The following is a 14,667-nucleotide window of genomic DNA, read 5'->3' as shown; positions in this document are numbered from 1 at the left end:
GGAAGAGTAAGTGGACCAGAGCTTGCCATACAGGCAATGTCTTTTTTGCAAGCAGATAAAAATCCTGAGAGGACTAAGGGTGAAAGATGTGATTAGGCTGCAGCTTTTCACCATGTCTTTGCTTATTTATCACCCTGGACTTGATACTTTTTAAAAAAAAAAAAGTGTTATTGATACAGACTCTGAAAAATGTAGGCAGATATTTCAAATGTACCACAGTTTCTAAGAAGATCAAATATTCCTTAAAAGCCTCATGGATTTTTTTAAACATAAAATATTCTTGGCGGATAATAGGCTCCAATGTTCTGGGTTTCTAACCTCTCATTCATTAACAGCAAAGCTGACTTGTAGCTCAATCTTTTTTTTTTTTTTCTTCCCTGCAAGCTATTTGTGACTTCTTGTGGTGAGATAATAGTTTAAATATAAGTAAATGACCAGCTCCAGTGGAAAGATTCTAGTTTTCCCAATGTGTTTGCTTTGAAACACTGCCAATTTTTTCATCACAATTTCCACCTGGAAAACCTAACCCAGGCCTAAATTAGTAGAGACTTCTAAAAATACCTGAATGCTAAAACTACATTATTGCCATTTGAAGACCTTGCAGGTGGCTAACATGGGCTTTGACCATACCAGGGAACCATTTTAGCATTCTCTAAATCATTACTGTTTTTAGCTCTGATGACGTAATAGAAGCAACCGTGGTCCAAATAGGACTGGGTTTCTTCTTCCAGGTATTTCTAAGCCTTTTGAAATAATCAAGGTATCCTTAGCTTTCATATTTCAAAATCACCTTTCAAGTGGGCTTGGTTTATTTTATTCTGTTTAGTTTATCCAGAAGTTCCTTGGCATTTGTATTACTTTAAATTCAATGAAAGATTGTTTTGTTGCTTGGATTTCCATGAATGTCCATTTGCTACATAAAATTTTGAGTAGTAGATCACCATCATCTTTGAAAACAGACATACAACCTGCAAATTAATGTAATTAACTGCTCATCTTTACAAGTTGACATCCTAAGATATTTATTATGTCATATATAGTTAACCCAATATTTTCCACCCCTTCACATTATTTGCACTTTTGAAAATGTTGTCTGTTTCTTAAAGCAAACCATTAAATCTAAGTAGTATTTATTTTACTGCTGGTTTGTCTCAGGAAGTCCACTAGTATTCGAAAAGATTGCCAATTAACTATTATGTAGACAGCCATGGCTATTTTCTTTCCAAATAAGATATTATTTGATGATGTAATATCTAAAATTATTAAAAGGTTACTGAGTTTGATCTTGAAAGTCTTCTGAGAAAATTTCTAGTAAATTTATTGGACTTAGGGAGAGAATATGGTTTTCATATTTCAGTGTTCCATTTTCTCTCTTTATAAAAATACTATAATGACAATAAAGGAAAAAATTCAGACAAATGGACATACATAACGTACCTACAGTATGTAGAATACTATTCATGAAACAACTGGGAAAATCACTATTAGCAAAGCATTTGATTTCTTTTCTCTACCTCTCTAAGATTAACACCCATAATTACAGTTGTGTCTTCCGTGACTCCAAATAATTCTATATAGAACACAGATACCTTAACCCCAGCATGTCCAAAGCTAATGTCCAAAGTATTACAGCACTTCAGCTTCCTTCTTCTTTCTTTCTTTCTTTCTTTTTTTTTTTTGACAGGCAGAGTGGACAGTGAGACAGAGAGACAGAAAGGTCTTCCTTTGCCGTTAGTTCACCCTCCAGTGGCCGCCGTGGCCAGCGCGCTGCGCTGATCCAATGGCAGGAACCAGGTACTTCTCCTGGTCTCCCATGGGGTGCAGGGCCCAAGCACTTGGGCCATCCTCCACTGCACTCCCTGGCCACAGCAGAGAGCTGGCCTGGAAGAGGGGCAACTGGGACAGAATCCGGCACCCCGACCGGGACTAGAACCTGGTGTGCCGGCGCCACAAGGTGGAGGATTAGTCTAGTGAGCCGCGGTGCCGGCTGCTTCCTTCTTATTTCTAACAATGGGTTAAGAGTGCCAAGATTATTATAGCTAGGAATTTGAGGATTGCCCTCCTATTTTATCATTTGAAGGGAATTTAGGTATCATGCCACTGAGTCATTTTTCTTCTGCCTTACTCCTGACTGACTCAAGGTAGATCCCCTATTTATTTTGTTCCTTTAGCATCTTACATCCTAATAAAACTTTTATCATGTTATTTTGTGTCATTTTGCTTATTATACTGTGAGCTGTTGGAGTCCAGTATTTGTTTACTTAGGTTTGCATTGTATACCTGACAGGTGTATTGGTTGGTACAAAGTACATATTCAATAGGTATCTGAAGAAAAGCTTGAATGGATAAGTATATAGGTGGGAAGATGTAAGGGCAGACTCTAGGTTTAAGAGTAGATGAGAATTCAGTATTTCAAGGTATGTGTTGTCCTTTTATTCAAAGGAGTGCATTTGCTTCCTATATAAGAGCACTTGTCCAGCATTGGTGAACAGTATCTGACTAATGACATGGGTCCTGGAAACAACCAGAGGATTATGTAATTGTAACAAAGTCTTTCCAGGTGCTTGTCATGGCGCTCTTCAGCTTGGATATTGTAAGGCATTAGGCAGCACAAATATTGATGAATGGGACAAACACAATTCAAGAAAGTCTTTCCCCCCACTCAAAACACAAAATGAGGAAGATACAGGGAAAGGGAAAATTGGCTGTCAATTAGAAATTCAGTAGGATTAAGAAGAACACAGTGGTAACAGAGGTAAGGGAAAAAAAGCCCAAACGTGCCCTATAAAAATGGCTGTAAAATAGCTCTGCCGCCCTTATTTGCTGTTCATGGACTGTAATAGAACAAGATGTGAGGAAACATCTGTTGCCTTTTTAAAATAGTACTTTGGTATTTTAAAAGAATAGTGACAGATTTAGGAGAAGTTAATTTCTATGGTTGGGGACAGCAGACACCTAAGGGATAGAACAGGGAGAATTCATCTAGCACAATTTGATTGATTTTTAGATAGAGGATTCTTTCATGCATGGCTCTGGGAGGCAGTAGGGAACAATGGTTAGAGCATACACTCTGGACTTCTATTGCCTAAGTTTAAGTCTCGGTTCCATCACTTACTTGCAGTGTGTTATTGGGAAACCCCTGTGGGTCCTCTGAGTCCCATGTGGGCATACGACTGTTACCATCTCAGGAACGGTTATTAGATTGAATGATAGAAATTAAACCTAATACAGAGAACTGTATAGAAATTAAGTCTAATACAGGGAGCTAATGCACAGACTGGAACATGGTCTCATTTGCTAAATGCAGGATGTTATTTTTTAAATGAGCTGAAAATGAGCAGTGTTTCTTACAGTAGATACAGGAACTTAATGGGATGTCCAATAGGAACAGAAAGGACCTTAAACAGGAAAAGGTGATCCTTTTCTGCTGTGAAGGCCAAGCAATGTAACGAGGCTGGCATGAGGAATGGTTGAGGTGTGATTGACTTTTGTGGCCATTTGAAAGCTAACAAGACTATCCCAGGTAAAGGCTTGAAACACACAATGTTTGTATTCCTTCAATAAAATAAAATAAAAAAAAAAAAAGAGTAGCCAAGCTCCACCTAAAGAAACAACCAGCCATGGCTGTATAATACATGTGCTTAAAAAAAAATAAAAACAAAAAAACTAAACCTGACAACAGAAAGAGAAATTAGCTGCAATCAGACTCCAGGCACTGCTGCTTCAATGATGAATCCCCATGAAGAAGACAGCCCAAAGGCCAGAGATTCTATGGATGCGTGGCCACTGAGCAGGAACTCACCTGAGGCCAGAAGTGCTAGGGAGGGAGAGTTCAAACATGGACATTAAGAATGACAGAGAAACAGAGGTGCTGATTAGACCTAATGAGGATGTTACCAGGATATTTCCAGGTTTGGAGGACAAATGTTCAGCCTGGACAGGGTGAATAGAAATGAGCTGTCTAGGAATGCTAGGTAGTAAGTGAAAAGACCTCAGAGAATGAATTATACTCTCATGAGCAATACTGTGTAAGAATTCAGATGCTGGCTTTGGAGAGAAATGGTGCTGGTTTTAACCCCTACTTTGTCAAATACCACAGGGGTGAGTTACATTACTCTCCAAGCTTTACTTCCCTCATCTGTAAAGTTAGAGTAAGACTCTATTCCTACTTCCAGAATTTTTTGAAATAATTAAAAGGACTCAGGCAGTGCCAGGTATCTAATGAGTGTTCGATTCATGTTGGTTATTATTAGAACTTCCTTTACACATATTTGTTTTCATATCTTATTTGAAAATGCCAATAGTTATAGTATAAATCACAAAATAGAGTATAATTATGCTAAGTGTCCTTTCCTTAAAAAGATTTGTTTATTTGAAAATCGAGAGGGAGATACAGAGAGAGAGACCTCCCATCTGTTCGTTCCTGCCCCATATGGCTCCAATGCGCAGGACTGGGCCAGGCTGAAGCCAGGAGCTGCTTCCTGGTCTCCCATGTGGGTGACAGGCACCCTAGCACATGGGCCATCTTCCACTGCTTCTCCCAGGCTGTTAGCAGGGAGCTGACTTAGAAGTGGAGCAACTGGCTGGTGAACCAGCCCCCATATGGGATGCTGGCATTGCAGGTGGAGGCTTTACGCACTATGCCACTATACCAGCCCCAAGTGTCCTGTCTTAAAACTTGCCTAAAAATATTTTTTGACATGTAACCATTTCTAGTGCATTTTTAGCAAAAAAATAAAAATAAAAAATAAAAGATTCAGTTAGAAATCAGTTCTGGGTACCTTTTGGACAAACACAGAATCCACTTTAAAATAATAAGAATTCTTATGGTGCTAGTAATGGTCTCTATCAGGAAAGTAGGTCTAGGACGAAGAGCAAAATTGAAGTCAAATTTTGTACTAGCACTTTAAAGCTGGGCTTATTGTCTGTGTATATAATTCATTCAAGGTTAATTGTCTGGGCCCCTCATCTCCTCACTTGATCTTGCCATAAATTCAAGATCAGCCTTAGAAGGAAACTTGAATAGAATCACTGGCTTTGTATTTCAGAGCTGATTCACTCTCAACCAATGTATTAGGTTTATTCACAGGGTTCCTGCTTGAGGCTGGGAGCGTAAAGGGGTTTGGAAGAAGAGGGAAGCTCGCATACTTTTGCTGCAGAATTAGACACCATCTATATGAAAATAGAATCTGGGGTAGAAATCTCTGGCTTCCTTGTAATCCTCTTCAGACCAACTCAGTTCTTTCAAGACTCATTCTTTGAGAACCATTTAATTATAATAGACATAGCTTATTCTAGTTCTTCTAATTCTGATGTCCCAAAGAAAATCAACAGAACTCTCTGATGTATTATCTCACCGTCTCTTTAACCATAGTATATAATATAATTAACCAATCACAATATTACTTATTTTTGAAACCTGGCAGACATACAGGGAACTATCAGTGGGCCAAGGGGGTGGCGTGTACAGCTACTGCAGGAACATTGATTGATTTACTCCTAATTATGCCAATATTTTGCTGTCTCCATCTCTGTGTTTCATCACTCACACTTCTACCTGGGGGGAGAGATTAGAGTATGATGGAAAACATAAAGAAGTGAAATCCAGTCAGATGACTAGCTTTGAGGTTGCTAAAATTTGTATAGTACAGTGGGAATCTTGAAATCTTTGCGTGAAGTAAGGCCTTAGATAGTTGTTGGGTTTCATGAATTCCCCTGGTTCTCAAACTTTGACATGTATCTTCTGGAGGACTAGTTAAAATAAGGACTGCAAGTTTTTTTTTGCTTCAGTACATTTTAAACTGGGCCTGAGAAATTGCATTTCTAACAGTTCCCAGGTGGTAATAATGCTGCTCCTTCAGATGCTCTGCTTGAGAACCACTGTATGAATCCATACTTAGCTTCTCCTGTTAACAAGAATAATCTAAAATTTGCTTTTACTTTAGCTAGATTTAGAAACTTAGGGTATATAAACTTTATGGGTTAAGCAGTTATTTTGGTATATGTGTACCTTGTATGATAGGAATGGTCAAGTGAAGTGAGTTACTCTATAAATTTGGTTAATTCACAAAGCAGTCAGTTATATGTGCACTGAATCATGGCTCTAATCCATAAGTATCTTTGATTTTCTGTATTATAGGATTTTTTTTTTTTTAGTGGTAAAGCCTTAAGTCTATGCTATCAAATATTGTAAGGGATTCATGCATACAAAGCATATTTCTTTGTTTCCCCCATTGGCCACACCCTACAAGCTTCCTTAGTGAATAAATAATTCAGCATATTTGATTGTCATAGCTTTTTAACCCAGAATGAAGCTTAACTAGATCAAGTGCATCACAAAGGCATTAAACTCATCTTCTGATGACTGCAATTACTATGTGGGACACATGTTAGTCTTGAAAAGGCATGAAGCTGGAGTAATGCCAGTCACACCACATAGGGAAACCACAGGGTTTAGTGTTTCCTGGCTTAAATGCCTTGCTAATCATCCAGCCCTCAGAACACTGAGTACCTCGTTATAATTCTTTTTTTAATGCAGGTACTGCCTATGACTGACAGGTTGTATAACAACCAGGCATGCCATATTTAGGCACATCCTTAGTTGCTTTATTTAACTGCAATGGATATCTTTTCTTAGTTGATATTATAAGAAATTAATGGAAAAACTAACCTATGCTCAAATGTCCCTAAGGTTGGGGTACTACTTGTAGTCCAATGGTTAATTCTTTCCTTTCACTATGTCACATAGAGTCCTGGCTGAAAGACAGTTTGGAAAATGTAGTTCTGAGATTTTCCAGGGTCTATAGTGCAGACAGTGAAGTAAGAAGGTGAAAACAAATAGCTGAATGTTCTAGGATATTGTAAAGAACACCATAGCATCTGAGTGGTTAAAAGCAAAAAAAAAAAAAACAACAACAACAACAACAACAACAACAAAACCCTAACAAGTCTCTGATCTTAGATTCTTATCATAGGCCTCTAAACCTATTCTCAAGTTGTGACTTATGGCATTTTTAAATGCAATCCTAACTCCACAGGGCAGTGCAGACCAATGGAAAAGTCTTCAACTTAACCTGTTTAAATTTCTGGGCTTCTGCATACATGAGCTTTGAATACATCAGCTTTTTCATGGTAAAATGGCAATGACAATATGCCTAATGCTTTGAGATATAAGAATTAAATGGGAAAATACTTCAGAGTTCTTAGTGTAGTACTTGTCACATAGAAAGAACTCAACATTTCATTAAATCTTGGATATGGAGACATCAGTGACTGTTCCCCAATTTATTAGACCCTGACACAATTACTGGTATTTATATAAGAATGATATTCATTATGTGGAAATAATTAAATGGATACTCAGAACTCCATAACCTAAGTAAGAAACAGAATACCCATGGGTCGTATCTATGCTTAACGGCTTTTATCTTCACTAATTCTGTGTCTAGGATAGGAAATGGTCTATGATAGAAAGGCATGTTCACCATTAGAGCCAGAGAAGTCCGAATATAACTCTTTATAGCATTTGATTCTTTAGTACCTGCTAAAGGCTTTTCAAACATTTTTGCTAATTAGGCTAATATAATAATATTGAGATATTTCACTTTAGCAAATTTTTGTCTAGGAATCACACATGTTAAAAAGGGTTTAGTGGTATTGAGATTTTAGAAAGCTATGAATCATAGACCAATCTTTTTTTTTTCTTTTTTCTTTGGGATTAAACATAGGAGAGGACAAGTGACTGATCTGTAGCCTATGTATCTTATCTTGTGCTAACTTGCTCCTTTTTGGTAATACTGTATACTTGTCCAAGCAAAACAGTGTTTGACTTGTGAAATTGTACCAACATGTTGTGCATTTGGGGACTCAGTTAACCCAGGTGTATTTTATTCTTCTCCCACTCTAGCTGGACAGTGCTACATCACTTATCCAGGCAGCTAAAAACCTGATGAATGCTGTTGTCCTCACGGTGAAAGCATCCTATGTGGCCTCAACCAAATACCAGAAGGTCTATGGGACAGCTGCTGTCAACTCACCTGTTGTGTCTTGGAAGATGAAGGCTCCAGAGAAGAAGCCACTTGTCAAGAGAGAAAAGCCTGAAGAATTCCAGACCCGAGTTAGAAGAGGTTCTCAGAAGAAACACATTTCGCCTGTACAGGCTTTAAGTGAATTCAAAGCAATGGATTCCTTCTAGGACGATAGGGTTTCGCAAGAGAGTTTTTTCTTTTTTTCTTTTCTTCTTTTCTTTTGAATTCCATTTTTGTATGCATACCTGCCGACTCGTATGCCTCTGGCATGGGGAAATTAAGGGAGCAGTATCTGTTTGCATGTAAGATGAGATGGGATCAATACTGCTGATCCATCTGTAGCCCTGGGAGGGGACAGGGGATTCCTGTCCCGAGGTAGCACAGAGCTGTCCTTTGCAAATTCTCATAAAGCTGGGCAAAGAGTTCCCATCACAGTGTTCATGGGAGCGGGAGGGAGGGGGAAAATAAACTTAACTAAAAGAGCAAACTCTAATGCATGCAAGAATCATTAGGTTGGCAGGTATATTCATAAGTGAAAAATCTGGAAGTGTAATGGTAGAACATAAAACTTGTATTGCTTCTGTTTCAGTGCAAAAATGTACTAGCCAATACGCTTAAATGTGTGGCCCACAAATTGAACAATTTATCCTTGAAGTCATATCCATGATATTAAGTGGATTTTTATCGGAGAGGAAACTAACTAGTCCAGAATAAAGTGCTTCTTTTAATCTGCATTCTGTTCTTTTCCAGTAGTGCCATTACTAGTGCTCATGTTATAATTTTTCCCCTTTACTGAAAACAATAAACATTTGTTTGAGATAATTAAAATCATTCTGGGGGCACTGGAAGCACAATATGGTGATCAATCTTGTGTTTTTCTTTTTTAATTTAAACTATGATTTTGCTAGAAATAGAAAGCCCAATGGTGGAGTGTTAGCAGAATGGAAACTGACCATGTTTGAAGGTTTAGAGGCAAATACATAGGTGTAGCTTGGAGTGCTGGTATCTAACATACCGTTGTATCCACTAACTCAAAATAAACACATTTAATCTTGACATCTGAAAAATGTTTTCATTCTTTAAATGCCTACTTAATAAATTAGAGCATCTTCTTAAAATTGATTCAAATGCGTTTTGTTTGGGTGTGTTTTGGAAATTACAGATAAAATCTGTGATTTCCAAATAATTCTCTCAGTCATCTTCAGAAAACAAAAAATTTTTTTTCATTTGTTTTAATTTACTTTCTAACTGAATCTAAAATGAGAAATTCTTTTATTAGAGTTTTCTGGGCCATGCGCAGCCTTGGGCGAAACTTAATGTGTTCTCAGAAACATAAACTGAAAAAAAATTGTAGAGAAGCACATTAATTTCAAACTATTTAATACATTTTAATTTTTCCCTAAATTGGAAAAAAACAGGGCCTCTGTCCCATAACCATGGAGGAGTGACTATAATCTTCCATCTGTGGACTAAAGAGTCTGAAAAAATAATCAAAACAATATTCACCTGAATGCTGCAAACTCTTCCCACTAGAGTCATAACTTCAGACAATCACATTATTTATGTCTTTAGATGACTTCTAATAAAATATGCACATATTTCTTAGCAATGTGACAACATACTACCAGTCATGAGCAACTAAGCTTATGCCAGCTTAAGCGTATTAGAATGCTTGAGTTTGAGGCCTGACTCCACTTTTGATTCCAGCTCCCTGCTAATGTGTACCCTGGGCATCAACAAGCTCAAGTACCTGTATCCCTACTGTCCACTTGGAAGACCTGGATTGCATTCCCAATTTCTGGCTTTGGCCTGGCCCAGCTAGAGCTGTTGTGAGCATTTGAGGAGTGAATCTGTCTCTGTCTCTATGCTTTTCCAATAAATAAAAATGAGCAGTTTTTTTTTTTTTAATAAAGCAGAGGACAGATGTGAAGGAGAGAAATCTTAGTCCCAAATCTTATTTAGAAATGGTTCTGCTCGTACTACTGAAAATGTCTGTTCATGAGGGAGTTGCAATACAGGCTGTGGACTGGTTTGCAGCAGAAGTCAGTAGATCTTGGATAACTAGCCTGCTCCTCAGTGTTCATAAACATTCAGAGAGGCACCAGAGACCTTCATTCATTCACAAATATTTAAGGAATGCTTTCTCTTGAGGTAAGTCCTAGGCTGAGCATACCACTCAGTCAATTTATGGGCAGCTTTCTCCATCAGCACATGAGTACAGCACTCTCAACACCACTGTTGCCTGCTAAACTGGAGAACAGACACTGTATTCTCAACAGCATACTCTCAGTTCTGAGAAATGTTTCTCTCCCCAACAGTGTAAGAGCAGCCTTTAGAGAAAATTTTCTCCAAAAGGCCCACTCATTGCATTTTTTCCCTCCCTGATTGTCTCATTAGAAACCTGGGAGATCTCGTTACCTCCTCTTGTCCACAGGATCTAAGGAAGCAGAGGTAGTAAGGCATTAAAGCAGGAAAGCAAAGTACCATCAACCTGATGATGATCCTGTAGAAAGAATGAACACAGTGTATTCTGAAGTCCCCAAAGGAAACAATTAGTACAATTAACTCTCTGGGTTCATACATTATTCTGCTACTTGATGAGTCAAAGGAAGTACATATTCTTCAAACCAGCCAAGTAACTTCTGGAATTCAAAAGCTTCTTGGCAAATCCTGAAAAATAGCCAGCAGGCTTCACAGAGGCATGTAGAGAATGCCCTTGACTTTGACATATAGAATTGTTGTAAAATGCTTTTAATACATGTTTGTTAACAATGTTTGTTAATAAATCAGCCCTTGATTTCAGTGCTTACTGGGCAAGCACCATCATGATCCTTTCCATCATGGCTCCTATGATCAAGAGCAATAGCTATGCAGAAAGTAAAGCAATATATACTTTGCTGAGAACACTACAGTAATTTAAAAAATGGTGAGGTTTCTGGCCTCGAGAAATACAGGGCCCAGTGGGAACACATGACATAGAATACTCAGCACATAGGCCAGGAAAGTCTGCTTAAAGTGCCAAGTGAATAAGGCAGAGAAATGAATGGAGAGGGGGGACTAGTGAGGTCAGTGCTCATCAGGAAATAAAGTATTTGGTAAAGATTAGTGGGAGCAGTAGGATCTGCAAATGAGCAAAATAATCTATTCTGAATCAATGAATTGCACAAATGATAAATTTGTTAAGAGCTATGACTGGGGTGGGCATTCAATGAAAAGGACACTGTGCTGTAAGGATTAATAATTTAAGCACAGGGAACATGGGATTAATGGAAAAAACTGGTGGCAAATACTTGTGGAATTGTGGTATGAGACTAAATAGGGAGGTTATGAAGGATCACTATCCTGGTGGTCATGCAGAAATTTTAAGTGGGATAAAGGCACAAAAAGTGCCTTCATCATATCAAACTATAATGTGTGGGGAAGTGGAGACTGAAAGAGGCAAATGTTATTTAAGATGGCTTGGACAGGAACTGTAAGGAAACACAGAACAGATCTCAAGCAAATGGAGTTACTTGGGGCATTTTCTAAGGATGTGCATTTCTGGATGCATAAAGATGAGTATTCTTGATAGCAGGAAACCAAATCTCATATTCTCTTGTTCCATTGTTTGAGGATTGGTGCCTCAAATGACAAAAAGTTTTTCTAAGGACCCAAAAGCATCCAAGTATGTATAGATTATCTAGGGAAGATGCGTAAGTTTCCTCCCATGATTCATTGAAATGTATGAGGCACTTTATTTTTTCAAGTCAACTCCATAACCAAATAATCATGTCTAGTCTGTGGGGAGATAGACTATGCAAGTGTCATCCTGACAGTCATCATTTCTGAGCATCATTTAATATGCAAAGAAACTTCTAAACACTTGATGTTTAAAGATCTTTAATGTGTATGTTAGAATAAGCAAGATAATTGTTCAAAAACACTTTCCTTTGATTTGATAAATTTTATTTCCTAAATTGATAGTAGGTCATAAGTTATTTCATTTTTGCTACCATGTCATCATATATTAACCAAACAGAAGAGGTCAGTACTAATTCTCCACTTGAAGATTACAGAATCTTTTGGAAGCATTGAGAACAGGTGAATTACTACAGAACACTGTTAATAAAACTAAAGGCTCTTATTCAGACTGACAGTTGTAGACTAGGAAGCTCCAGGTCTTCATTCATCCATGAAAGCAAAGGAAATAATCTACTATGGCAGCTTCATGAGGATGTCTAAAACATTGGTGAGCATTTTCTTCAACCAAAAGAATCTCCAGTCAGAATAAACCACACTCAACAGGGTAGAAATTCCACAGCATTTTTGCTCAGCTTCCTCTGGATAGCGTGTTGGGGTTAGGGAGCCACCCAGTTTCTGGGTTGCTTCTTATAAGGGAAGCAAGAGTACCACTTGTTTGTAATGCTGTGCCCGATCTAGTTACTTCCTAGGGGAAGAGTTTCTGTTTCCCCTAATTGGTGATGGAATGCTGGTATAGTGTATCAGGCTGGACCACAACAGCATGTAAAAGCCTCGACTTCTCAGCTCCCAGAGGCAAGAGATCATGGGCAGGGGACATGGAACAGCAAAGGCTCTGAGAAGAAGCAGGGATGACATGCAGGAAGAAAACATGACATTTAAAAGTATTTGTGGAGAGCCGGCACTGTGGTGTAGAAGGTTATGCCTCCAGTCACAGAGCTGGCATTCAATTTAAGCACTGCTTCCTGTCCTGGCTACTCCACTTCTGATCCAGCTCCCTGCTAACGGCCTGGGAAAGCAAGAGAAGACGACCCGAGTACTTGGGACCCCACACCCATGTAGGAGACCCAGCAAAACTCCTGGCTTTGGCATGGCCCAGCCCTGGCTATTGTAGCCATTTGAGAAGAGAACCAGTGGATGGAAGACCTCTCTCTCTAGCTCTCCTTTTCCCTTTCTCCCTCCCTCTTTTTATTTCCCCTGACCCCATCTCTGCCTTTCAAATACATAAATAAATATTTTTTAAAAATAAAAGTGGAGTTGGTGATGTGGCACAGTGAGTTAAGCCACTGCATGCAATGCCAACACACCATATGAGTGACAGTTTAAGTCCTGACTGCTCCACTCCTGACTCAGCTCCCTGCTAATGAACCTTGTAAAGCAGCAGCAGATGGCCCATGTTGCTGGGCCCCTGCCACCCACATGGGTGATCCTGATGGAGTTACAGGCGTCCAGCTTTGACCTGGCCCAGGCCCAGCCCCAGCTGTGTGGCCACTTGAGGAATGAATCAGTGAATGCAAGCTCTTTCCCTCCCCCTCTCTAATTCTGCCTTTCAAATAAGCAAGAATTTTATGTTTATTTACTTTGAAAGATTAAATAGAGGAAGAGACACAGAGAGATCTTCCATCTGCTGGTTCAGTCCCCAGAGGCTGCAATGACCAGGGCTAAGCCAGACCAAAGCCAGAAGCCAGGAGCTTCATCTGGGTTTCCTACATATGTGGCAGAGGCCCAAATGCTTGGGCCATCTTCTGCTTTTCCCAAGCCATTAGCAGGGAACTGGATTGGAAGTGGAGCAGCAGGGATAGAGACCAGCACCCATATAGGATGTCAATGTCAAAGGTGGTGGCTTTACCTGATATGCCACAATATTGGTTCCCAAATAAATACATCTTAAAAAAAAGTATCCATGTATACAAGGGACTCGGAGGAAAATAATACACAGCACACGGGGAACACAGATGCTTAGAAATGGCCTAGGAAAGACTATCAGTCTTCACACCAGGATGATTAGCTCCTTGCATGAGCCAGGCTGCAAAGGTGGTGGAAGGAATTTTTTTTTTCAGATGGTTGAGTACATGCTGTCTATAAAAGAATATATTTAGATCCATCAAGGCACACTACATTGAAAGTGAAAAGATTGTAAAAATTTGCACCAAATATAGTAACCCAAAGAGATTAGAAATGGCTGTAGTAATATCAGAAAAAAAAAAAAAACTTCATGTCAATACGGTTACAAGAAACAAGGACACCATAATTCTAAGAGTCAATGCACCAACAAGATACAATAATTACAAACACACAGGCACCAAACTTGAGCTTCAAATTACAAGACACAAATGTCTTATCAGCATTAAAGGGAGAAATGAGTAGTTCCAAAATAATAATTGGAGACTTTCTAACTATACATTTAATAACCAGACCAAAGATCAATATTGAAGTAGAGATTTGAACTGAACACTATAGGCTAATATGACCTGGTAGATGTACACAGAAAAATCTACCCCTAAACAGCAGAATATATATTTTTACTAAGTGCACACTGAATATCCTCAAGGTTAGATCATATGTCAGGTTACAAAATAAACCTTAACAAATTTTATTATGTTGCAAATACACAAAATATCTCTTCTGGTCCCAGTAGAATGAAATTTGAAAGTAATAACAGGCCGGCGCCGCGGCTCACTAGGCTAATCCTCCGCCTAGCGGCGCCGGCACACCGGGTTCTAGTCCCGGTCGGGGCTCCGGATTCTGTCCCGGTTGCCCCTCTTCCAGGCCAGCCCTCTGCTGTGGCCAGGGAGTGCAGTGGAGGATGGCCCAGGTGCTTGGGCCCTGCACCCCATGGGAGACCAGGAAAAGCACCTGGCTCCTGGCTCCTGCCATCGGATCAGCACGGTGCGCCGGCCGC

The 14,667-nt window shown here is 39.2% G+C and overlaps 1 protein-coding gene across 7 annotated transcripts in view; it reads left to right on the top strand.

Annotated features, from left to right (window-relative positions):
• Positions 1 to 9,083, top strand: part of CTNNA2 (catenin alpha 2) — a 1,267,385-nt gene extending 1,258,302 nt beyond the window's left edge. For all 7 annotated transcript variants that reach the window (XM_051842711.2, XM_051842709.2, XM_051842710.2 and 4 more), the window contains one exon: positions 7,907 to 9,083. In XM_051842711.2, the coding sequence (XP_051698671.1) occupies positions 7,907 to 8,194 (288 nt within the window). In that variant the 3' untranslated portion in view covers positions 8,195 to 9,083. The remainder of the gene's footprint in view (positions 1 to 7,906) is intronic.
• The last annotated feature ends 5,584 nt before the right edge of the window (positions 9,084 to 14,667 follow it).

The sequence above is a fragment of the Oryctolagus cuniculus genome, chromosome 2 (genome assembly GCF_964237555.1).
Source record: "Oryctolagus cuniculus chromosome 2, mOryCun1.1, whole genome shotgun sequence".
Lineage (NCBI taxonomy): Eukaryota > Metazoa > Chordata > Mammalia > Lagomorpha > Leporidae > Oryctolagus > Oryctolagus cuniculus.
This window is presented reverse-complemented; position numbering and strand designations above follow the sequence as displayed.